Source organism: Giraffa tippelskirchi, chromosome 1 (assembly GCF_054371585.1).
Source record: "Giraffa tippelskirchi isolate mGirTip1 chromosome 1, T2T-mGirTip1v1.2.pri, whole genome shotgun sequence".
NCBI classification, from domain to species: Eukaryota; Metazoa; Chordata; class Mammalia; order Artiodactyla; family Giraffidae; genus Giraffa; species Giraffa tippelskirchi.
Window position 1 is genome coordinate 182,253,800 of NC_137275.1, and position 24,660 is coordinate 182,278,459.

At 40.6% G+C, this 24,660-nt stretch overlaps 1 protein-coding gene across 1 annotated transcript in view; it reads right to left on the minus strand.

Moving 5' to 3' along the window:
• Positions 1–19,171: 19,171 nt before the first annotated feature.
• The window catches only part of LOC145514435 (transmembrane and coiled-coil domain-containing protein 5B-like), a 107,805-nt gene continuing 102,316 nt past the window's right edge, over positions 19,172–24,660 (minus strand). The window contains exon 5 of the mRNA XM_081512226.1: positions 19,172–22,400. Coding sequence (XP_081368352.1) covers positions 22,389–22,400 — 12 coding nt within the window. The 3' untranslated portion in view covers positions 19,172–22,388. The remainder of the gene's footprint in view (positions 22,401–24,660) is intronic.

Below are 24,660 nucleotides of genomic sequence, written 5' to 3' on the forward strand. Positions count from 1 at the left end.
CATAGAAAATGGCTTATAGATGAGGAGTCAGCAAACTTTCTACAAAGGACCAGACCATAAATATTTCAGGCTTTGAAAGCCATACATCACTGTCACAACTACTCAACTCTACATTTCTAGTATGAAAGCAGCCACAGAGACTATGGGAATAATGGATGTGACTGTGTTCCAATAAAATTTGACTTATAACAACAGAGGGCTGGCTGGGTTTGACAGGCCATAGTTTGCCAATCTCTGCACTAGATCCTTCACTGTCCTCACCATCCTCCTTTAGCTTGTCAATGCCCCTTTTAAAACGTGTCATTGAAAGCTAAACACTCTGCTCTAACAGAGTGCTTTTATGTCAGGGCCAGTAAAAAAATATAAAATAGGGTTACTAAATACCATGAATAGGATACAATAAGTCAGTTGTTGTGGTTCAAGACGGTCACTTTTTTAAATAAGGAAAGTACTTACATTAATTTTAGTTTACAATGTGCTTTCAGAAATACTTTCATTTAATTTTACTCACTGCATCCCATTATTGGCTTATATTAGTTCTGAGGTCAATTAGAAATCTTGAGAATAAGAATGAGGTGCTTTATTAAAGCAAAGAGAATAAGTGAAACTCAACAATCCAAATAGTGCACAACCTCCAGCCCCCTTTTGCTAATTATCCCTCAAAATTCTGAGAGGAGGACTTATATTTTCTAATCCTGAGAAGGATAAGAGATTAAAGGATTACACTCTCAGGAAATATGCCTTTAAAAAAGATACTAACATTTGAGAATCATGAACTAAACAGCGGGGTTCTTTCTGAATGGAGAGTGAAATCCACTTTGGTAATTTTCAAGCTCTGCCCATAAATATGTAATCTTCAATTAGCTTTTTAGTGCCTCATTTTTAAATACAAATGGAGAGCCAAGGATCACCAGGCATTTCAGAAAAATCTCCAGTTAATATTTAGAGACCAATATAAGCATGAAAACAAGGAAAGGAAGGGGGAATTAAAAACAAAAGCTGAAGAACTAGAAATAATACAAGGAATTTTAAAAGAAACCTTACTCCAAAAATCTGTTTAATATTTTCAGAGAGATTTTTTTTTAAAGCTACTAGATTTACTAAACAAGAATAAAATGCCATGAAAAATGAATATTCAAATATTTTAAAATATAATATAGGAAAAAGTATATAGAAAGATGAGAAGATAAAATTGAGAAGGCCATCAAAAGAGCTGAATAAAAAGAAAAAGTGAGAATATCAACAAAGAATATTTAACAAATAACAAACAGGAATTCTACAAATAATTAACAGAGAAGGCATTAACAGAGAAGGGCATAATCTAAGAAATAACATAGGCAAATTTCTTAGAACTGAAGAAAATTAAGATTCCCAGTTGAAATGATCCCTGAGAGCACAAAGCCCCTTGGCAAATTATAGATCAAGTGTTAGAAGTTACTCAGACAACTAATCTTTATTAACCTGGTCTAAGCGCTGATGGTTCCACAGCAAACAAAAAAACAATTTCTGACTTCAGATATTTATGCTAATGGTGACCAGTCCTCTTCACGCATCTCCAAAAGATCCTCTCCACTAAAAGAAACAATTTTCCCATAGTAAAGAGAGTTTGTGCATGCTAAGTTGCTTCAGTCATGTCTGGCTCTTTGTGACCCCATGGACTGTAGCCCGTCAGGCTCCTCTGTCCATGGGACTCTCCAGGCAAGAATACTAGAATGGGTTGCCATGCCCTCCTCCAGGGGATCTTCCCAACCCAAGGATCGAACTCCCATCACTTATGTCTCCTTCATTGGCAGGTGGGTCTTTACCACTAGCACCACCTATTTAGCTCTTAGTAAATCATAAGCCTGGTCCAGATAATCACCCTGACCGCTCATGCCTAACAGACCCACTCCTAGCCCTGAATTACTAATTCACACAGTGTAAGAGACAATCACTGAGGCATGTATTAATAGAAAGTATATTGCTTACCTCGGACCTACCCTGGCTTTCACACTTTCACAGTTTTTCAGAACACAGGAATCATTTGCTAAATAGTGACAAGAATTCTTAGCAAAGAATAGAGGGTCCATCAGAAAAGACAGATTTGTCACTGCCCTTTGATTGGTTTGTAAGTGGCCACTGGATTCCCTAACTCACTAGTTTAATTTAAATCCCAGGCAGCTGAGAACAACTGGGGGTGATCTGACTCCCAGAAAGAAGGAAAGAGCTCTGGAGACCAGAACGTGTTCCAAGATGGGATTTTGACCTAGACAGAATAAGGAATCAGAAATTAGAAAGAAGTGCTCACCATAGGCAAGAATTTTAGATTGGAGAAGACCTAAGAGACTGTCATACAATCCAGGTACCTATACAATGCATGAATGGCCTCTACAGCATTCCAGACAGGTAAGCATGTAGTTCTCCTGGGACTGCCTCACCTTACAATTGAATAGAGCTTCCCTGCATATCCTAAACTGAAATTTCCCTCAAGTAAGTTTAACTTTAGACTTAGGTGGTGCTGTCTGTGTCACTCGGAAATCAATCCTGGTTGCTTCCATCTAAAATGAGATCTGGAAAGGCAGGATGTTACAAATCTGAGATAGTGTAGGGAGTGAATGTAACCCAATGAGTAGAACTCAACTTCATGTATCACATCCACTTTTTTTCCTTCCCTTTGCCTCAGAAGAAGAGGTTCTCTCCTCCCATGAAAAGCTCATCTCTCCATCCATTCTATCCCAGCGGTTCTCAACCTTTAAAGTGACTCAGAATTACCTGGAGAACTTAATAAAATATAGATAGCTGGTTATCACCCCAAAGTTTCTGATTCATATGGTCTGGAGTATGACTCAAGGATTTGCATTTCTGAATTACCAAGTGATGCTGATGCTGCTGGTCCAGGAATCATATATTAAGAATCACTACTCTTGACTGGGGTTAAAAACTTCCTGTTAAGGGCCAGATAGTAAATAGATTAAGCATTGCAGGGCATATGGTCTCTGTTGCAGCTACTCAATTCTGCTGCTGTAGTGTGAAGGCAGCCAAAGACATTATGTGTAGATGAATGGATATGGCTGTGTTCTGTGATGTTGAAGAAGACACTTAAGAGTCCCTTGGACTGTAAGGAGATCCAACTAGTCCATCCTAAAGGAAATCAGTCCTGGGTGTTCATTGGAAGGACTGATGCTGAAGTTGAAACTCCAATACTTTGGCCACCTGATGCGAAGAACTGACTCATTTGAAAAGACCCTGATGCTGGGTAAGATGGTGGGCGGGAGAAGAAGGGGATGACAGAGGATGAGATGGTTGGATGGCATCACTGACTCAATGGACATGAATTTGAGTAAACTCCAGGAGTTGGCAATGGACAGGGAAGCCTGGCGTGCTGCAGTCCATGGGGTCGCAGAGTCAGACACGACTGAGAGACTGAACTGAACTGAACTGTGTTCAAATAAAACTTTACTTACAAAACCAGGCCATGGACCAGCCTGCAGGCTGTCATTTACAACCCCCTGCTCTAGACTCGTGCCCAGAGTTCTACTCTCATCCCTTCATTTTATAGACAAGTTTCTTGAACAGTTCAACACTCATTGTTTCCACTTCATCATTTCCCATTTACTCGGCAATCCTTGTAATCTGGCTTATACCCACTCTGTTCCACTGAAATTGATCTCAGCAAAGTCATCAGTACTGCCATATGAGAGCTTTCAGTCCTTTTCTTATCTGCATTTTTCTCTTACAATGATTGTTGGTTTTATCATCTTTCTTAGAACATCTTCCTCCATCAGCTTCTTTGACAGCACTCCCTTATAGCGCCTGTCATACTTATCTTTCTGCTGCTTCTGAGTTTTCCATTTCTCTGGCCAAGACCAGTTTCGTGGAATCAGAACAATACAGCTGCACAAAACCCAGTATTTAGAAGGGCCCCTGCATGGAGCTTAATGTACTATAGTCACTGTCTCAAATTCTTAAAAATTTTCTCTTTGAATTTCTGTTTTGTAAGTGAAGTCCAATGGAACACGCAATGGGCTTGGAGTCTCAGCTCATGTTCATCCTCCTCCTGCTACCTCCTGAGATGGGTTCTCCATGCCCACTGCCATGCCCCCATGCATGGCTTCCCTCACCCTACACCTCCATTCCATAACTGTTGCCACTCTCTGCCCCTGGAAAGGGCCTGGGCACCATAATGGGAGGATCAGGGTTGGGGACACATTCCATTCTTGTGCCACACCAGCAGCACCATGGCACGTGTGCCAGGTGACCAACAAGAGGCTGTCTCAGCCCATGAACTTCTTGGTACTCCCATCTAGGTACTCAGTGTGTCGTGACTCAGAGGTTTAAAGATCCTTGGGGGTCACACATCTGCCATGAGTTGGGGCAGGAGACCATGACTGGCTCCAATTTCCCCATACCCACCAACCTCTGGCCAGGGTGTGGTGTGGAAATTCCACGCTGACAGAAGGAAAACTTAGCATCCTCTGGGGCCAAGCAAATGAGGATGCATATGGTGGGACAGGGCCTGCACTTGACACACAAGCACTGTCTTGCCAGAATATGCCTTCAGCTGGCTCTAAGGGAAGGAGGAAGAAAGAATCCCCTCTCTTCATCCAATCTTCCTGAGTTTGGGTTGAATTTATCTCTTCTGCCAGCTCAAGGCAATCTCCATAAATGAGCCATGAAATAATATGAAATGTGTTATTTCAGTAATTTCACATTCAAGTGAAATGATATGATATTTGCATTTAAAACTGACACTCCTGAAAGAAGCCAGTCATAAAAGACCACATAGTGTATAATTCCATTTATCCTAAATGTCCAGAATAGACAGGACTACAGAGAAAGAAAGTAGATTAGTTGGTTACCTAGGGCTAGGGGAGGGTGTAGGTGGGACTGTTAATGGGTGTGGGGGATTTCTTTCCAGGATGATGAAAAATGTTCTAAAATTAGATTGTGGTGGTGATTGCATAACTTGGTTCATGTACTAAAACTACTGAACTGCACACTTTAAATGGGTGAATTTATTGTATGTAAATTATATCTCAGTAAAGCTGTTGGAAAAAAACTGGCATTGCACAATATAAAGATGAATGATAAAAATTCACGCTAACTCAAACATTTAAATTTTTTCTTTATTGGAATGACATTGAATGCAAATAAAAACCACCATGATGTCAAGAGAGAGACCGCAGAAGAAAAAAAAAGCTTTGTAGAACTTTTTTTTCTTGTTTTGACCAATGAGTCCTATATTTTCATTTACATTGGCTTTGCCTCTGACCTCTTAAATATTGGTGATTCCCATGGTTTTACCTTGAGCTGTTTTTCCATACAGTCTGATTCAAGATTCAAATTTCAGCTACCATATGCTTCTTCATGCCTCACAAATCTTTATTTCCAGCCCAGACCACTCCATCCACAAATATCCAAAGGCCCACTGGATATCTCCACAGGCACTTAAAATGCAGCATATATACCCATGAAAACATGCTCAGTTTGTTGTGTCCAACTCTTTGAAACCCCATGGACTGTAGCAGGCCAGGTTCCTCTGTCCACAGGATTTTCCAGGCAAGAATACTAGAGTGGGTTGCCATTTCCTTCTCCAGGGGATATTCCCCACCCAGAATTAAACCCATGGCTGTGCAGTGTTTCCTGAATTGCAGGTGGATTCTTTACCGCTGAGCCACCCAGGAAGCCACTTACATACACATGTATCCATAATCTGCTCCTTCTCTGTGTTTCCTATTTGGTGAAGGATATTACCACCCACCAAACTGATCAAACCAGAAACATTAGTGTCCTTTTGATATTTCTCCCCACCTCCTTCCAATTCAATCATTCACTAAATTCTACAAATTCTAAAACTCCAAGTATATTCTAACCTAGACCTTCTTTATAATTTCCTCTGATTCTGGGCTGGTTCATATCCTTATCAAATCTTACCTTGACTATTCAAATGGCTTTCTTATGAGTCTCCTTATCTTTAATTCCAACCACCTGCAGTTCATCTTTCACTCTTTTCAAAATGCAAATCTGATCATGTCATCCCCTCGTTCAAAATAGCTATCTGTGTCACTGTGACCTACATGATAAAATGGAAATTCATCATGATGATCATGGTGTCAGAGACCCATGCATACATATTGTATTTTTTAACTTTCATCATAATCTTTTTATAGTAGAGAAACACTGGGAACAAGGCAAATACCACAAAAAAGCAGTGGTTAGGTAGTTGTGGTACATCACCATGATGAACAAGTTCATTTAAAATGTTAAAATGTTAATTGTAAAAATAATGGTGGTATGTTCACATTCTACTTTATTAATGATACAGTCATTTAAAATCAAATGTAAAAATAGTCATTTCCAGTAGTATGGTGAGCTAAGTATCACAGCTGAGCACTGGTTTAATAAAAAAAAACTGAAAGGTAAAGATTTTTCTATCTTCTTAAATTAATTTATAAGAAAATGATACCCAATCCAAAAACTAAGTGAAAGCAAAAACTCAGAGAAGAAAAGAGAGCACTAAAACTGGCTTTCATCAAGAGACTATTTGCCAAATCAGCTCAATTTGACTTTTAGGTTTTTATAATCTCATGAGGATTGTTCCAGGAAGGAAATCTAGTGAGCAACTCTTTCCATAAAGTTGAGATCTCAAATGGTTATGTCTTCAGGATAAGAATAAACCAGAAATAAACTGACTCCCACCTTCAAAGAACTCATAAAGAAATTTTCTTGTCTGAGACTTTCATTTTGAGGAGAGGCCTTCCCTGATGGCTCAGCTCAGGGGGTAAAGAATCCACCTGCAATGCAGGAGATACAGGAGACACAGGTTCAATCCCTGGGTCAGGAAGATCCCCTGGAGGAGGAAAATGGCAACTCACTCCAGTATTTTTGCCTGAAAATTCCCATGGACAGAGAAGCCTGGCAGGCTACAGTCCAAAACGGTCACAAAGAGTTGCACATGACCAAGCAACTATGTACACACACACACAACAAAATTTAAATCTCCCAAGACCCTGAGAACTGGTAATAACAGCCAGTATTCATTCACATTTGCAACCCACTCCAGCATTCTTGCCTGGAGAATCCCCATGGACAGAGGAGGCTGGCGGGCCACAGTCCATGGGGTCGTAAAGAGTCAGACATGACTGAGCAACTAAACACAGCATAGCAAACTAAATTTACTTGATAGGTTTCAAGGAAATTTTTTTTAAAATCTCAAGTTGAGGATTTAGCTTAAAATGTCCCTGCCATACAAACACCTGTTACTCCCTAGGCACCTGATAAAAATAAATGAAAATCCTGTCTGAGTGAAACCACCTTTATCATAGTCTCAGAGATTACCCAAAGTTCCAAGGGCTTCCCTAGTAGCTCAGTTGGTAAAGAATCTGCCTGCAATGCAGGAGACTCTGGTTCGATTTCTGGATCAGGAAGATCTGCTAGAGAAGGGATAGGCTACCCACTCCAGTATTCTTGGGTTTCCCTGGTGGCTCAGTTGGTAAAGAATCTGCCCAAAATGCGGGAGACCTCAGTTGGGAAGATCTCCTGGAGAAGGGAGTGGCTACCCACTCCAGTATTCTGACCTGGAGAATTCCATGGACTGTATAGTCCATGGGGTCACAAAGAATCAGACATGACTGAGTGACTTTCACTTTTCCAAGGCACAAATGAGAGTCAAAATTCACAAAATACATAACAAAATAAGATTAAACAATAGCCAGCAGAATAGAACTGCAAATATTTGTTTGTTGGAATAAACAAAGACCAAAAGTTAAGAACAATTTAAATATCAATGGAGGGGTTTAATAATAGATTAGAGACAGTGGAAAAGAGAAGCAATGAATTAGAAAATAGATCTGAAGAAACTATTCACAATGTAGGGCAGAGGGAAAGTATGAACTAAAGTTAAAAAATATAGCATGTCAAGCATATATCTATTTGGAATTCTAGAAGAATTCTAAAACCTTTTAAAATTGGAATATTCTTATAACCATTAAAGCAACTGAATCAGAGATGTAAAGTTTCCACATCTAGAGAAAACTCAAGATCCAGATGGCTTCACTAGGAAGTTCTACCAAACGTTCAAGAAAATTATAATTCCAAACTTACGAAAACTCTTCCAGGGAATTAAAAATAAGGGAATACATTGCAATATATTTTCTTATTTTATGAGTATAGCATAGCCTTGATTCTAAAATCTGAGAAGGACCTATGACAAAGGAAAAGCAATGACCAATTTCAATCAAGCACATGGATGCATAATCCTAAACAATATATTAACAATTTAACAATATATGACAATTATCAGGATATAGAAAGGAAAATCTATCAAGTTAAATTTGTGCCAAGAATATAATACTAGTTTAAACTAGAAAATCAATGGAATGCTCCGCACTAATAAAGGAGAAAATACAATTATCTAAAGATGAAGAAAAAGTTTCTTTAATTCAATATCCTTCACAATTTATCCCTTCACTATGCTTCCCAGGTGGCACTAGTGGTAAAGAATCTGCCTGACAATGCAGGAGATGCAAGAGACACAGGTTTGATCCCCGGGTCAGGAAGATCCTCTGGAGAAGGAAATGGCAACCCACTCCAGTATTCTTGTCTGGAAGACTGCATGGGCAGAGAAGCCTGGCGAGCTACAGCCCAGGGGGTTGCAAAGAGTTGGACACAACTGAGCAAAGAGCATTCTGTACTTGACTCACAGTTTAAAAGAAAAACAAACCTCTTGGTAATCTAAAAAGAGAAATGAGCTTCTTTAACTTGATAAAGAATATAAACAATAACAAATATAAGCCTAAAGAAAACATCATAATTAATAGGGAAACTCTGAAAGTTTTTGCTTTGTCATAGGAAATAAGACCCCACTATTCCCAATTTTATAAAGTATTTTACTGGAAATCCAAACCAGGGTACTAAGAGAAGAAAAGAAACAGTGATATAATAACAGGAAAAGAATTGGAACTATCACTTTTGCACATAATAGAATCCAAAATAATTTATAGACAAATGATTGGAATTAAAAAGGAAATTTAAGTATTCTTCTTTATATAGTATCAATTTACAAAAATCAGGTCTCAATTACAGAAGAAACATTATTAGAATATTTTAAGATACTATTTTCAATACTATTAAAAATAAATTAAATAAAAGTTGTACAAATCCTTTATGGAAAAAAATCATCTTAAAAAATTATAAAAGGCTGACAGCTCTGAGCCCCACAATGGGCTCCCCAGTCCCAGGGTTCTACCCCAGGAAGACAAGTCCCCACTACGTTTGGCTTTGAAGGCCAGTGGGTTTTTTGGGGAGACCCAGAGGGTTGAAGGAAATAGAGACTCCATTCTTAAACAGCATACACAAAATCTCACATGCTCTGGGTGCCAGGGCAGAAGCAGTAATTTGAAAGAAGCAATAATTTGAAAAAGACTGATCTTGGAGAGTCTCCCACCAAGGCAAGAGGCAACTGAAGGCAGGAGCTCACTCTGGGGATATAGACACTGGCAACAACCATTCTGTGGAGCTCAGTCTATCACTTGTTGACAAGCACCATTGTGTAATCCTCCTTCTAGTTTATTAGCCTCAAGACTCAGCCCCACCCCCATCCACCAGCCTATAGACAACAGTACTGGTATGCCTCCGGCCAGGAAACTAAATGATCAGGGACACAGCCACACCCACCAGCAGACAGGCTTATATAAGGCACCCCGAGCCCACAGCTTCCCTGGACATAGCCCTGCCCACCAGAAGACCCAGGGCTCACCCCTACATACCAGTGCACAGGCACTAGACCCTGGACACCTAGAGCCCTGCAGCCAGAGACCCTGGGATCCAGCTCTGTCCATCACTGGGCAGGCATCAGCCCCAGAACCCCCTGGGCCCTAGCCTCACCCACCAGCCAGTTTACTGCAGCCTTGGGACTAGCCTCACCCAGCCTGGTGCTGGAGCAGTGAGCGGCAGCTGCGCTGTGATGGAGCGCCAACCGGCCAAGAGGAAATACCCCACGTCCAAGGTCAGAGAAAGCCCAGTAAGAAGGCAGGCGCTAGAGCAGCTGTGAGGAGATACCCCACGTCCAAGGGCAAAGGAGAAGCCCCAGCAAGACTGTAGGAGGGGTGAATTCGCGTTTAGAATCAAACCCCATTCCCACCAGAGATGCTCAGGGGGCTCAAACAAACCTTGTGCGCACCAGGACCCAGGGACCCCACAGAGACTGAGACAGAACTGTGTTTGAGCATCTCCTGTGGAGGTATGGGTCGGCAGTGGTCTGCCGCAGGGACAGGGGCTCTCGGTGCATCAGACTTGGGTATGGCATAAGCCCTCTTGGAGGAGGTCACCATTAACCCCACCACAGAGCTGCCAGAACTTACACAGGACTGGGAAATAGTCTCTTGGAGGGCACAACAGAACTTTGTGCACCAGGACTCAGGAGAAAGGAGCAGTGACCCCACAGGAGACTGTCCCAGACTTGCCTGTGGGTGTCCGGGACTCTCCAGCAGAGGCATGGGTCAGTGGTGGCCTGCTGCAGGGTTGGGGGCACTGAGTGTAGCAGTAAATGCATGGAATCTTTTGAGGGAGGTCACCATTATCTTCATTACCTCCACCATAGTTTGGCCCCAGGTAAATAGCAGAGAGGGAATACAGTTCCACTCATCAACAGAAAATTGGACTAAGGATTTACTGACCATGGCCCGATCAGAACACGACCCAGTTTCCCCCTGAGTCAGTCTCTCCCACCAGGAAGCTTCCATAGGCCTCTTATCATTCTCCATCAGAGAGCAGACACACAGAAAACCACAATCACAGAAAACTAACCGATTTCATCACATGGACCACAGTCTTGTCTAACTCAATGAAACTATGACCCTTGCCCAGTAGGGCCACCCAAGACAGACGGGTCATGGTGGAGAGTTCTGACAAAATGTGGTCAATTGGAGAAGGGAATGGCAAACCACTTCAGTATTCTTGCCTTGAGAACTCCATGAACAGTAAGAAAAGGCAAAAAGATAGGACACTGAAAGATGAACTCCCCAGGTTGGTAGGTGCCCATCATGCTACAGGAGATCAGTGGAGAAATAACTCTAGAAAGATAAAAAGAGATGGAGCCAAAGCAAAAATAATACCCAGTTGTGGATGTGACTGGTGATGGAAGCAAGGTCCTATGCTGTAAAGAGCAATATTACACAGAACTTGGAATGTTAGGTCCACGAATCAAGGCAAATTGGAGGTGGTCAAACAGGAGAAGGCAAGAGTGAACGTCGACATTTTAGGAATCAGTGAATTAAAATGGACTGGAATGGGTGAATTTAACTCAGATGACTATTATACCTACTACTGTGAGCAAGAATGCCTTGGAAGAAGCGAAATAGCCATCATAGTCAACAAAAGAGTATGAAATGCAGTACTTGGATGCAATCTCAAAAATGACAGAATGATCTCTGTTCATTTCCAAGGCAAACCATTCAATATTCAGTTCAGTCGCTCAGTTGTGTCCAACTCTTTGCGACCCCATGAATCGCAGCACACCAGGCCTCCCTGTCCATCACCAACTCCCGGAGTTTACCCAAACCCATGTCCATTGAGTCGGTGATGTCATCCAACCACCTCATCCTCTGTCGTCCCCTTCTCCTCCTACCCTCAATCCTTCCCAGCATTAGGGTCTTCTCCAATGAGTCTTCGCATGAGGTGGCCAAAGTATTGGAGTTTCTGCTTCAACATCACTCCTTCCAATGAACACCCAGGACTGCTCTCCTTTAGGATGGACTGCTTGGATCTCCTTGCAGTCCAAGGAACTCTCGAGAGTCTTCTCCAATACCACAATTCAAAAGCATCAATTCTTCGGTGCTCAGCTTTCTTTATACTCCAACTCTCACATCCATACATGACCACTGGAAAAATGATGGCTTTGACTAGACGCACCTTTGTTGACAAAGTAATGTTTCTGCTTTTCAATATGCTATCTAGGTTGGCCATAACCTTCCTTCCAAGGAGTAAGTATCTTTTAATTTTATGGCTGCAATCATAATCAGCAGTGATTATGGAGCCCCAAAAAATAAAGTCTGACACGGTTTCCACTGTTTCCCCATCTATTTCCCATGAAGTGATGGGACCTGGTGCCATGATCTTCGTTTTCTGAACGCTGAGTTTTAAACAAACTTTTTCACTCTCCTCTTTCACTTTCATGAAGAGGCTCTTTAGTTCTTCTTCACTTTCTGCCATAAGGGTGGTGTCATCTGCATATCTGAGGTTATTGATATTTTTTCCGGCAATCTTGATTCCAGCTTGTGCTTCTTCCAGCCCAGCGTTTCTCATGATGTACTCTGCATAGAAGTTAAATAAGCAGGGTGACAATATACAGCCTTGACGTACTCCTTTTCCTATTTGGAACCAGTCTGTTGTTCCATGTCCAGTTCCAACTGTTGCTTCCTGACCTGCATACAGGTTTCTCAAGAGACAGGTCAGATGGTCTGGTATTCCCATCTCTTGAAGAATTTTCCACAGTTTATTGTGATCCACAAAGTCAAAGGCTTTGACATAGTCAATAAAGAAGAAATAGATGTTTTTCTGGAACTCTCTTGCTTTTTCGATGATCCAGCGGATGTTGGCAATTTGATCTCTGGTTCCTCTGCCTTTTCTAAAACCAGCTTGAACATCTGGAAGTTCACGGTTCACGTATTGCTGAAGCCTGGCTTGGAGAATTTTGAGCATTACTTTACTAGAGTGTGAGATGAGTGCAATTGTGCAGTAGTTTGAGCATTCTTTGGCATTGTCTTTCTTTGGGACTGGAATGAAAACTGACCTTTTCCAGTCCTGTGGCCACTGTTGAGTTTTCCAGATTTGCTGGCATATCGAGTGCAGCAGCACTTTCACAGCATCATCTTTCAGGATTTGAAATAGCTCAACTGGAATTCCATCACCTCCACTAGCTTTGTTTGTAGTGATGCTTTCTAAGGCCCACTTGACTTCACATTCCAGGATGTCTGGCTCTAGGTGAGTGATCACACCATCGTGATTATCTGGGTTGTGAAGATCTTTTTTGTACAATTCTTCTGTGTATTCTTGCCACCTCTGCTTAATATCTTCTGCTTCTGTTAGGTCCAAACCATTTCTGTCCTTTAGCGAGCCCATCTTTGCATGAAATGTTCCCTTGGTATCTCTAATTTTCTTGAAGAGATCTCTAGTCTTTCCCATTCTGTTGTTTTCCTCTATTTATTTGCACTGATCGCTGAAGAAGGCTTTCTTCTCTCTCCTTGCTATTCTTTGGAACACTGCATTCAGATGGGAATATCTTTCCTTTTCTCCTTTGTTTTTTGCTTCTCTTCTCTTCCCAGCTATCTGTAAGGCCTCCTCAGACAGCCATTTTGCTTTTTTGCATTTCTTTTCCATGGGGATGGTCTTGATCCCTGTCTCCTGTACAATATCACGAACCTCTGTCCATAGTTCATCAGGCACTCTGTCTATCAGATCTAGTCCCTTAAATCTATTTCTCACTTCCACTGTATACTCATAAGGGATTTGATTTAGGTCATATCTGAATGGTCTAGTGGTTTTCCCTACTTTCTTGAATTTAAGTCTGAATTTGGCAATAAGGAGTTCATGATCTGAGCCACAGTCTGCTCCTGGTCTTGTTTTTGCTGACTGTATAGAGCTTCTCCATCTTTGGCTGCAAAGAATATAATCAATCTGATTTCAGTGTTGACCATCTGGTGATGTCAATGTGTAGAGTCTTCTCTTGTATTGTTGGAAGAGGATGTTTGCTATGACCAGTGCATTCTCTTGGCCAAACTCAATTAGCCTTTGCCCTGCTTCATTCTTTACTCCAAGGCCAAATTTGCCTGTTACTCCAGGTGTTTCTTGACTTCCTTCTTTTGCATTCCAGTCCTCTATAATGAAAAGGACATCTTTTTTGGTGTTAGTTCTAAAAGGTCTTGTAGGTCTTCATAGAACCGTTCAAGTTCAGCTTCCTCAGCGTTACTGGTCGGGGCATAGACTTGGATTAGCATGATATTGAATGGTTTGCCTTGGAAACAAACAGAGATCATTCTGTCATTTTTGAGATTGCATCCAAGTATGGTAATCCAAATCTATGCCCCAACCAGTAACACTGAAGAAGCTGAAGTTGAAAGGTGCTATGAAGACCTACAAGACTTTCTAGAACTAACACCCCTCAAAAGATGTCCTTTTCATTTTAAGGGACTTGAATGCAAAAGTAGGAAGTCAAGAAACACCTGGAGTAACAGGCAAATTTGTCCTTGGAATACAGAATGAAACAGGGCAAAGGCTAATAGAGTTTTGCCAAGAGAATGCACTGGTCATAGCAAACACCCTCTTCCAACAACACAAGAGAAGACTCTACACGTGGACATCACCACATGGTCAACACCGAAATCAGATTGATTATATTCTTTGCAGCCAAAGATGGAGAAGCTCTATACAGTCAGCAAAAAACAAGACCGGGAGCTGACTGTGGCTCAGATCATGAACTCCTTATTGCCAAATTCAGACTGAAATTGAAGGAAGTAGGGAAAACCACTAAACGATTCAAGTATGACCTAAATCAAATCCCTAACGATTATACAGTGGAAGTGACAAATAGATTTAAGGGACTAGATCTGATAGTGTGCCTGATGAACTATGGACGGAAGTTCATGACATTGTATAGGAGACAGGTATCAAGACCATCCCGAGAGAAAAATGCAAAAAAGCAAAATGGCTGTCTGAGGATGCCTTACAAATAGCCCCCTATTTGAAAAGAAGAAGAGAAGTGAAAAGCAAAGGAGAAAAGGAAATATATACCCATTTGAATGCAGAGTTCCAAAGAATAGCAAGGAGAGATTAGAAATCCTTCCTCAGTGCTCAGTGCAAAGACATAGACGAAAATAATAGAATGAGAAAATTAGAGATCACTTCAACAAAATTAGAGATACCAAGGGAACATTTCATACAAAGATGGGCTCAATAAAGGACAGAAATGGTATGGATCTAACAGAAGTAGAAGATATTAAGAAGAGGTGGCAAGAATACACAGAAAAACTGTACAAAAAAGATCTTCACGGCCCAGATAATCATGATGGTATGATCACTCACCTAGAGCCAGACATCCTGGAATGTGAAGTCAAGTGGGCCTTAGGAAGCATCACTGTGAACAAAGCTAAAGGAGGTGATGGAATTCCAGTTGAGCTATTTCAAATCCTAACAGATGATGCTGTGAAAGTGCTGCACTCAATGTGCCAGCAAATTTGGAAAACTTCAGGACTGGAAAAGGTCAGTTGGCATTTCAATCCCAAAGAAAGGCAATGCTAAAGAATGCTCAAACTACCACACAATTGCACTCACCTTACACGCTAGTAAAGTAATGCTCAAAATTCTCCAAGCCAGGCTTCAGCAATACGTGAACCGTGAACTTCTAGATGTTCAAACTGGATTTAGAAAAGGCAGAGGAACCAGAGATCAAATTGCCAACATCTGCTGGATCATCAAAAAAGCGAGACAGTTCCAGAAAAACATCTATTTCTGCTTTATTGACTATGCCAAAGCCTTTGACTGTGTGGACCACAATAAACTGTGGAAAATTCTGAAAGAGATGGGAATACCAGATCACCTGACCTGCCTCTTGAGAAATCTGTATGCAGGTCAGGAAGCAACAGTTAGAACTGGACATGGAACAACAGACTAGTTCCAAACAGGAAAAGGAGTACGTATATTGTCATCGTGCTTATTTATTATATGCAGAGTACATCATGAAAAACGCTGGGCTGGATGAAGCACAAGCTGGAATGAAGATTGCCAGGAAAAATATCAATAACCTGAGATATGCAGATGATACCAACTTTATGGCAGAAAGTGAAGAAGAAATTTTGTGATGCAAGTGAAAGAGGAGAGTGAAAAAGTTGGCTTAAAGCTCAACATTCAGAAAACAAAGATCATGGCATCCAGTCCCATTACTTCATGGGAAATAGATGGGGAAACAGTGGCTAACTTTATTTTGGGGGGCTCCAAAATCACTGCAGATGGTGACTGCAGCCATGAAATATAAAGACGCTTACGCCTTCAAAGCAAGTTATGACCAACCTAGACAGCACACTAAAAAGCAGAGACATAACTTTGTCAACAAAGGTCCGTCTAGTCAAGGATATGGTTTTTCTAGTAGTCATGTATGGATGTGAGAGTTGGAGTATAAAGAAAGCTGAGCGCCGAAGAATTGATGCTTTTGAATTGTGGTGTGGAGAAGACTCTTGAGAGTCCCTTGGACTGCAAGGAGATCCAACCAGTCCATCCTAAAGGAAATCAGTCCTGAATATTCATTGGAAGGACTGATGTTGAAGCTGAAACTCCAATACTTTGGCCACCTGATGGGAAGAGCTGACTCATTTAAAAAGACCCTGATGCTGGGTAAGATTGAAGGTGGGAGGAGAAGGGTAGGACAGAGGATGAGCTGGTTGGATGGCATCACTGACTCAACGGACATGAGTTTGAGTAAGCTCCGGGAGTTGGTGATGGACAGGGAGGCCTGGCGTGCTGCAGGCCATGGGGCTGCAAAGAGTCAGACACGACTGAGCGACTGAACTGAACTGAGCCTCACCCACCAGTGGGCAGGCACCAGCCCCAAGACATCTGCAGCACTGCAGCCTGCCTGGGCCGAACTCAGCCCAACCACCAGCATGTCAGTACCAGATCTGGAACCCACTGGGCCCCAACCCCACTAGCCAGCAGGCCAACACAAGCTTCAGGACACCCCAGACCCTGCAGCCAGCTGTGTCAGAAACCAGCCCCACCCACCAGAGGTCCAACACCAGCTCTGGGATCCCTGGGTCCTGCAACCAGACACCAGGTCCTGGCTTTGCTCATTTCTGGGATGACACTAGTCCTGGACACCAACCCCACCCACCAGTGAGCCAGCACTAGCCCTGGGACCCTTAGGATTCTACAAACAGCCAGCTCGTGACCCATCCCTGCCAACTAGCAGCCAGCAGCCTCTGCACAAGGCAAGGGCTGGCAACCAACTGGACCAGGGCCAGTCAGACCTGCCAGAATGTCCACAGTAGTCAGCCTGACATAAAAGAAGGACCCACACAGACCACATAGAAGACACGCTAGAGAATGTGGCTCTGGCGACCAAAAGCAAGTGAGCTGCTGGGATGCATAGGACATCTCCTACAGAAGGCCGCTTATCCAAAATCAAGAGACATAACCAGCCTACCAGATACATAAAAATGGATAAACAGAATGAGAAGTTAGTACTTTTTTAACAAATAGTTAGAAAAGATAAAGAACAAACAGAGATGAAGACTACAATAACTGAAAAGAAAAATTCACTAGAAGGAATCAACAGTAGACTAAAGGATACAGGGGAATGGATCAGCAAGCCGGAAGACAAATTAGTGGAAATCACTGAAGTTAAATAGAAAAAAAAATGAACAAAAGGAATGAGGACATTTTAAGAGACCTACAGGACTAATAGTAATATCACGTGTACTAAAATTCACATTATTAGCGCTCCAGGAGGAAAAGAGAGAGAAAGGGGCAAACAATATATGTGAAGACATAATAGCTGAACACTTCTCTAAACCTGGGAAAGGAAAAAGACATCCAAACCACGGAAGCACAGAGAATTCCAAACAGGATCAACTCAGAGAGGACCACACCAAAACAAATTGCCATTAAAATGGCAAAAATTAAAGACAGAGAATATTCAAAGCAGCAAGGGGAAAGCAAGTTACATACAAGGGAATTCCATCAGGCTATCTGCTGACTTTTCAGCAGAAACTCTGCAGGCCAGAAGGGAGTAGCATGATATACTTAAAGTGATGAGAAGGAAATACAACAAAGAACACTATCCAGCAAGGCTCTCATTTACATTTAATATTTTACAGACAAGAAAAAGCTTATAGAGATTAGCACCATCAAAGCATAGCTTTATAAGAAACATTAAAGAGATTTCTCTAAACAAAAAATAAAAGGCCATAAGTAGAAGCATAAAGCTCAACGTTCAGAAAACTAAGATCATGGCATCTGGTCCCATCACTTCATGGGAAATAGATGGGGAAACAGTTGAAACAGTGTCAGACTTTATTTTTTTGGGCTCCAAAATCACTGCTGATGGTGATTGCAGCCATGAAATTAAAGGACGCTTACTACTTGGAAGGAAGGTTATGACCAACCTAGACAGCATATTAAAAAGCAGAGACATTACTTTGCCAACAAAGGTCCGTCTAGTTAAGGCTAGAGTTTTTCCAGTGGTCATGTATGGATGTGAGAGTTGGACGGTGAAGAAAGCTGAGCACCGAAGAATTGATGCTTTTGAACTGTGGTGTTGGAGAAGACTCTTGAGAGTCCCTTGGACTGCAAGGAGATCCAACCAGTCCATCCTAAACGAGATCAGTCCTGGGTGTTCATTGCAAGGACTGATGTTGAAGCAGAAACTCCAATACTTTGGCCACCTTATGCAAAGAGTTGACTCACTGGAAAAGACCCTAATGCTGGGAAGGATTGGGGGCAGGAGGAGAAGGGGATGACAGAGGATGAGGTGGTTGGATGGCATCACCGACTCAATGGACATGGGTTTGGGTAAACTCTGGGAGCTGGTGATGGACAGGGAGGCCTGGCGTGCTGCAATTTATGGGGTCGCAAAGAGTTGGACACGACTGAGCGACTGAACTGAACTGATGCACCTAATATGGGACCACCTAAATATACAAAGCAAATACTAAGAGACATAAAGGGAGAAATTGACAGTAACACAATAGCAATAGAAGAATTTCACACCCCATTCACACTAATGGAGAGATGATCCCGACAGAATATAAGAACTCCTACAAACCAATAAGGAAAAGAAAAATACAAGCAAAAGATTTGAACAAACACTTCACTAGAAGATAAACCGCCAGAAAAGATGTTCTACCTCACTACCAATTTGAAAACTGCATATTTAAACCCAATGAGAAAGTATTTTATACCCATTCAGTCAGTCAGTTCAGTTGCTCAGTTGTGTCCGACTCTTTGTGAAGCCATGGACTGTAGCATGCCAGGCTTCCCTGTCCATCACCAGTAAGGGAACGAAAAAAAAAAATTTTTATACCCACTAGAGTAGCAAAAATCATACTGTTTGATAATATCAAATTTTGACAAGGGTATAAAACAACCAGAATTCTTACACATTGCTAGTGGGAGTGTAATTTGGTTCAAGCACATGGAAAAGCAATTTGGATTTACATATGTATTTGAAGAGGTACACATCCTATGATTCAGCAGATTCATTTTTACATATATACCATAAAGAAAGTCTTGAACAATTGTAATAGAAATTGTATAATTACAATGTTCTTTACATTACCATTTACAATGGGGAAAAATTGGAATAAGCTCAAATGTTTATCATAGACAATAAGTTGAGGTATATTCATACAGTGGAATACTTTATACCATGCAAATGAATACAATATAACACACGATGGCATGGAAAAAATATAGGTGCTTAATATTGGGTGAAAAAAATACACAGAAAATATATTCGTATGAGTCCATTTAAGTACAGATTAAAAATATTCATAAAACTATATGCTATTTAGGGATACAACCAAATATATGATAAAAAGAAAATCAAAGGTACAATTAACACATTTTAGGATGGTGGCCATGTGACCTCCAGGAGGTAATAAACAGGATGAGATAAGAAGAGGCACACAGATACCTTCAAAGATAACGGTAATGTTCTTTATCTTAAACTGAATGATAGGCATATGCTGCTGCTGCTGCTGTTAAGTTGCTTCAGTCGTGTCCAACTCTGTGCGACCCCATAGACGGCAGTCCACCAGGCTCCGCCGTCCCTGAGATTCTCCAGGCAAGAACACTGGAGTGGGTTGCCATTTCCTTCTCCAATGCATGAAAGTGAAAAGTGAAAGTGAAGTCGCTCAGTCGTGTCCGACTCTTTGCGACCCCCTGGACTGCAGCCTACCAGGCTCCTCCGTGCATGGGATTTTCCAGGCAAGAGTACTGGAGTTGGGTGCCATTGCCTTCTCCGGATAGGCATATGAGTGTTCATTATTTCCGGATTCTTTATAGCCTGCATGTAGTTTATAAATTTTTGCATATATTTAACATTGCATAGTTAAAAGAACTGTATGATGTGATAGAATACTGATGTGAAAATGCACATTGAAATTACCATTACAAATTATACTATACAGCAACATGTAAACATGCTTTTGATATATTATTCTAAAATTAGAAGGTTACATATCAAAAACTACACACAAATTACAGTTTTAAATGAATACAAACAAAATATAATCAAAGAGAAAGTAAGACACTTGATTTTTAGTTTAACTTTTTCTCCTTTATTTTTATTTCCATTAATGTGGTCATAATTTTGGTGCCAATAATAAAATGATATAATTAATACAGAAAATGGATATTCTGAACAGGACTTCCATTAAAGCTATTTGGATACCACCATGCTCCTGGTAGCAGCTTATCTCAATTGCAAACAAAGTACCCAAGGAAAAAAATCAGTCTCATGAGAGCTACACTTGTGAACCTTGCTTTATTTAGCAACCAAAATGTGCCTCATCGGCCTTCTTCATCCATGTTACCTTTGACCATATCCTGACAGAAACATGGTACCCAGATAGCTAAGAAAGGACACTGCCAAGAAATCTTTCTTAAGGCCAACTCTACCCCCAGTGACCTCATTTTATAAAAAACATTGATATTAAGTGTACAGAAAAGAAAGATTATGACCAACTTACTTGCCATTAAGGGACTAAGAAGAGGGAATATGATTTCAGGAAATTGCATCGGGTTCAATTCAATTTGCAATCAAAACTGTTTTTACTATCCTATATTTAAGTATTGTGAATAATCCAAGGTCATCAGAAACACTTTAAGTCAATCATACTAAGAAATAATCTAAATGTTTCAGGGATTCATGTCAATGTATGGCAAAACAAATACAATATTGTAAAGTTAAAAAATAGAAAATAAACTAATCAAAAAAATAAATGCTTCGAAAAGAAATATACAGAGGAAACTTGAGGAGCATTAATACTTACTGTTGTACCTGTTCAAATATCTAAAGTTTGTGAAAGAATAGGAAATGAAGTGAAAATTAGTGATGGTGTTTAAATGACTCTAAATCACAACTAAAAGTGTTCACACCATCAAACTTAGAAGAAAGAAATCAATACTGCTATACTGAAGTTAAGAATAAATTAGAGGCATGTAAAAGTCTGGAATAACAATATGCTATAAAAATTACTGATATAAAAATATGCCATTTAACAAATTTGATACTACAGAGGCATAAAATTCTACATAGAGTCTGGAAGCAACCATGTGAACATAAGGAAGTAGCTGGGGTGATGCCAACATGGTTAATTCAGAAAGAAACTCAAATTTATAACTGGTTAGGTTTAATTTCTGTTTTGAAGATAAAATACATTCCAGAATCTATATGTTTCAGAAATTTTTCTACTGATATTTAAAGATTAAAAACTGGACAATATAAAAAATACATTTTCAGGAAATATCTTCCCACTTTCCTCCTCCAAATCTCATGAACAGCTCAGTTCACACACATGCATGCATGTACTCTCACACACATTCATATGCACACCTCCTAAACTATATTTCAATAATTAACAATTCTAGGTCACCAACTATAAGGAAATACATAGATATAAAGCACTGTAATTGTTTAAAAACTAGCTGTATAATTTGGGTATTCAAAGATTTTTTTAAATAAATTGATTTCAGAAAAGTTGGAAAAGAAGCCTAAGTTGATTGACAGTCTGGAGTTTGTGTTTCCACCATCTGATCATAGCCAAAATGCAAATGTGATTAAATTCTGAGAGACAGGGATCTGAAAAGTGTCTGCAGCTTATTAGAATCTTCCCTCTAGGGACCATCCAGCAAGGTCATCAAGGGTGACCTCCCAGCTTGTTGCCTCAAGAGCCCCTTAAAATAGGGAAGGGAAAATAATCTTTACTTTATGCATCAAATCTGACCATTGCTGGAGTTGTTATTGGAAGCAGGGTATTGAGTTCACATCTAAGATCAAACAGGAAAAAAAAAACCTGAAATGGCTTGTTTGCCAAGGGCATACAAGAAGAAAATGGTGGCAGAGGTGCCCCACGGTTTCTGTCTTTGCCCTAAGAAAATTCTGCAATTATCTACATCATTAGGAGCTAAAACATACTTATACACATATATACATCCTGCTATAAGTGCATTTCTTTATGCTAGTAATTATGCAAAGAAAAGCTGCATAAATGTAATCCCATTTTATATAATCATTCAACAAAAACGTTTAAAAAACCTATTTTATGTATCCATTTAACAGCATCATAATTATACGTACCACACATTATTCTAGGTACTTGAAGATAAAGATTGAGAACTGGTCTGTGCTCCCAACAAATTCACAATCTAGACTAAAAGATAGAAAAATTATCATCATACACAATGACAGTGGAGAAATGTACAAAGTATTAAGCAACTAACTCTTCCTTCCTAAGGGAAGTTAAGAGTTTTCTCAGAGGAGGTGACATGGCTTTTGGTCTTGAAAAACAGACATCTATCAAACGAGATTGGTCAAGTCATTCTTGACCAATGTGTGCACGCATGCTCAGTCGTGTCCAACTCTTTGCAACCCCATGGACTGTAGCCTGTTAGGATCCTCCATCCATTGGATTCCCCAGGCAAGAATACAGCAGTGGGTTCCATTTCCTTCTCCAGAGGATCTTCCCCACCCAGGGATCAAACCCATGTCTCTTGCATTGGCAGGCAGATTCTTTACCACTGAGCCAAATGGAAGCCTGCAAACAGTCTTTTAGTTGTTCCAGGATCTGTGCACATTACTGGGAGCTGTGGTCCAAAAGTTTAGAGGCAGATGAGTAAGATCCAACAAAGAAAGACATTGGAGTGGTCATAGGAATTAGAATGGCAATAGGGATTGTGATTCAAAGGAATATTACCAAAAGTTATTTTACAAAGTGATGAATACCTTTATAAATTACCCTCTTGGGAGTTCTGTTTCTACTTAGGATATAAAAAGCTGGGAGGAGCTCAGTCCAACCCTAACAACAATAAAAAGCTGGACAGACTACAAATCATAACTTGTCTTGAACCATCAGAGAGCTGCAGTTGTAAGACAAACAACCTGAATTCTAAAGACAGGGCCTTCCTAGGAGAGCCAAGACAGGAGCACTGTCTCATCTGAGCCAAGACAACAGAAGAGGAGACACTGGGTACCATATAATGAGTAAGAAGAATCCAGCTAAATTTTTTAACTAATTGCAAAAGATCAGGTGTGGGTCAGCTTTTACCTCTCTCAACTCATGGCCACTACACTGCAACCATTCGAAATAATAGGCTCGAGTAGAATCGCAGCAGCTTTTTCCACACCGCCAGGTTCTACATTTCTAGACTCTTTACTCCCTGTTTCTGCTCTCAAATTAGCTAATCTTTGCCCGAGTTCATCTCATTCTTGAAAGATGTTGCTGTAAAGCAGCAAGTAAAAGCCAAAACACAGCAATACTCTGGCTCTTTGTAACCACTTGCCTTGGAGTACTCACATGGGAATCAAATAAGTGATCTTGTGTTCACTAAACACACACAGTGTTCAAGTGGTAAAAGATGCTTACTGTGGACTCATACTCTAATTCATACACCTCTACACACCTAAGAATTTCAATCTATTCCTCTTTCAAAATCACTATCAACACTTAGAAAACAGGACTAGAAACAGAATGGAGCCCCAAAATAGGCCCATACACATACAGTCAAATGGCTTTTGACAAGGTACCTTACCAATTCAGTGGAGAAAGGGAAATCTCTTCTATAACTGGCTTAAAATAACTGGATATCCACACTAAATTGAGATAAAGTGAAAGCAAGCAGGAAGTGAGAAAGAGAATGAATATGAATCTTAACTCTTACCTCACACCATACACAAAAAATCATCATGAGATGGGTTATAGACTTAAATGTAGAGGTAATATAATACAGTTAGGAAAAAAACATAGGAGAAAATCTTTACAATATTGCAGTAGGAAAAAACTTTTCAAGAAGGATATACAAAGAATGAACCATGAAAGAAAAACATTGGTAAATGGTACTACATAAAACTGCTCATCAAAAGACACCATCAAGGGTGTGACTAGACAAGCCACAGACAGGAAAAAATTTTACAATACGTATATCTGAAAATATGTTTTCAATTCAGTTCAGTCGTTCAGTCGTGTCCGACTCTTTGTGACCCCATGAACCTCAGCACGCCAGGCCTCCCTGTCCATCACCAACTCCCGGAGTTTACCCAGACTCATGTCCATTGAGTCGGTGATGCCACCTAACCATCTCATCCTCTGTCATCCCCTTCTCCTCCTGCCTTCAATCTTTCCCAACATCAGGGTTTTTTCAAATGAGTTAGCTCTTCGCATCAGATGGCCAAAATATTGGAGTTTCAGCTTCAACATCAGTCCTACCGATGAACATCAAGACTGATTTCCTTTAGGATGGATTGGTTGGATCTCCTTGCAATCCGAGGGACTCTCAAGAGTCTTCTCCAACACCACAGTTCAAAAGCATCAATTCTTCGGTGCTAGCTTTCTTTATAGTCCAACTCTCATATCTATACATGACTACTGGAAAAACCATAGCCTTGACTAGACAGACTTTTGTTGGCAAAGTAAT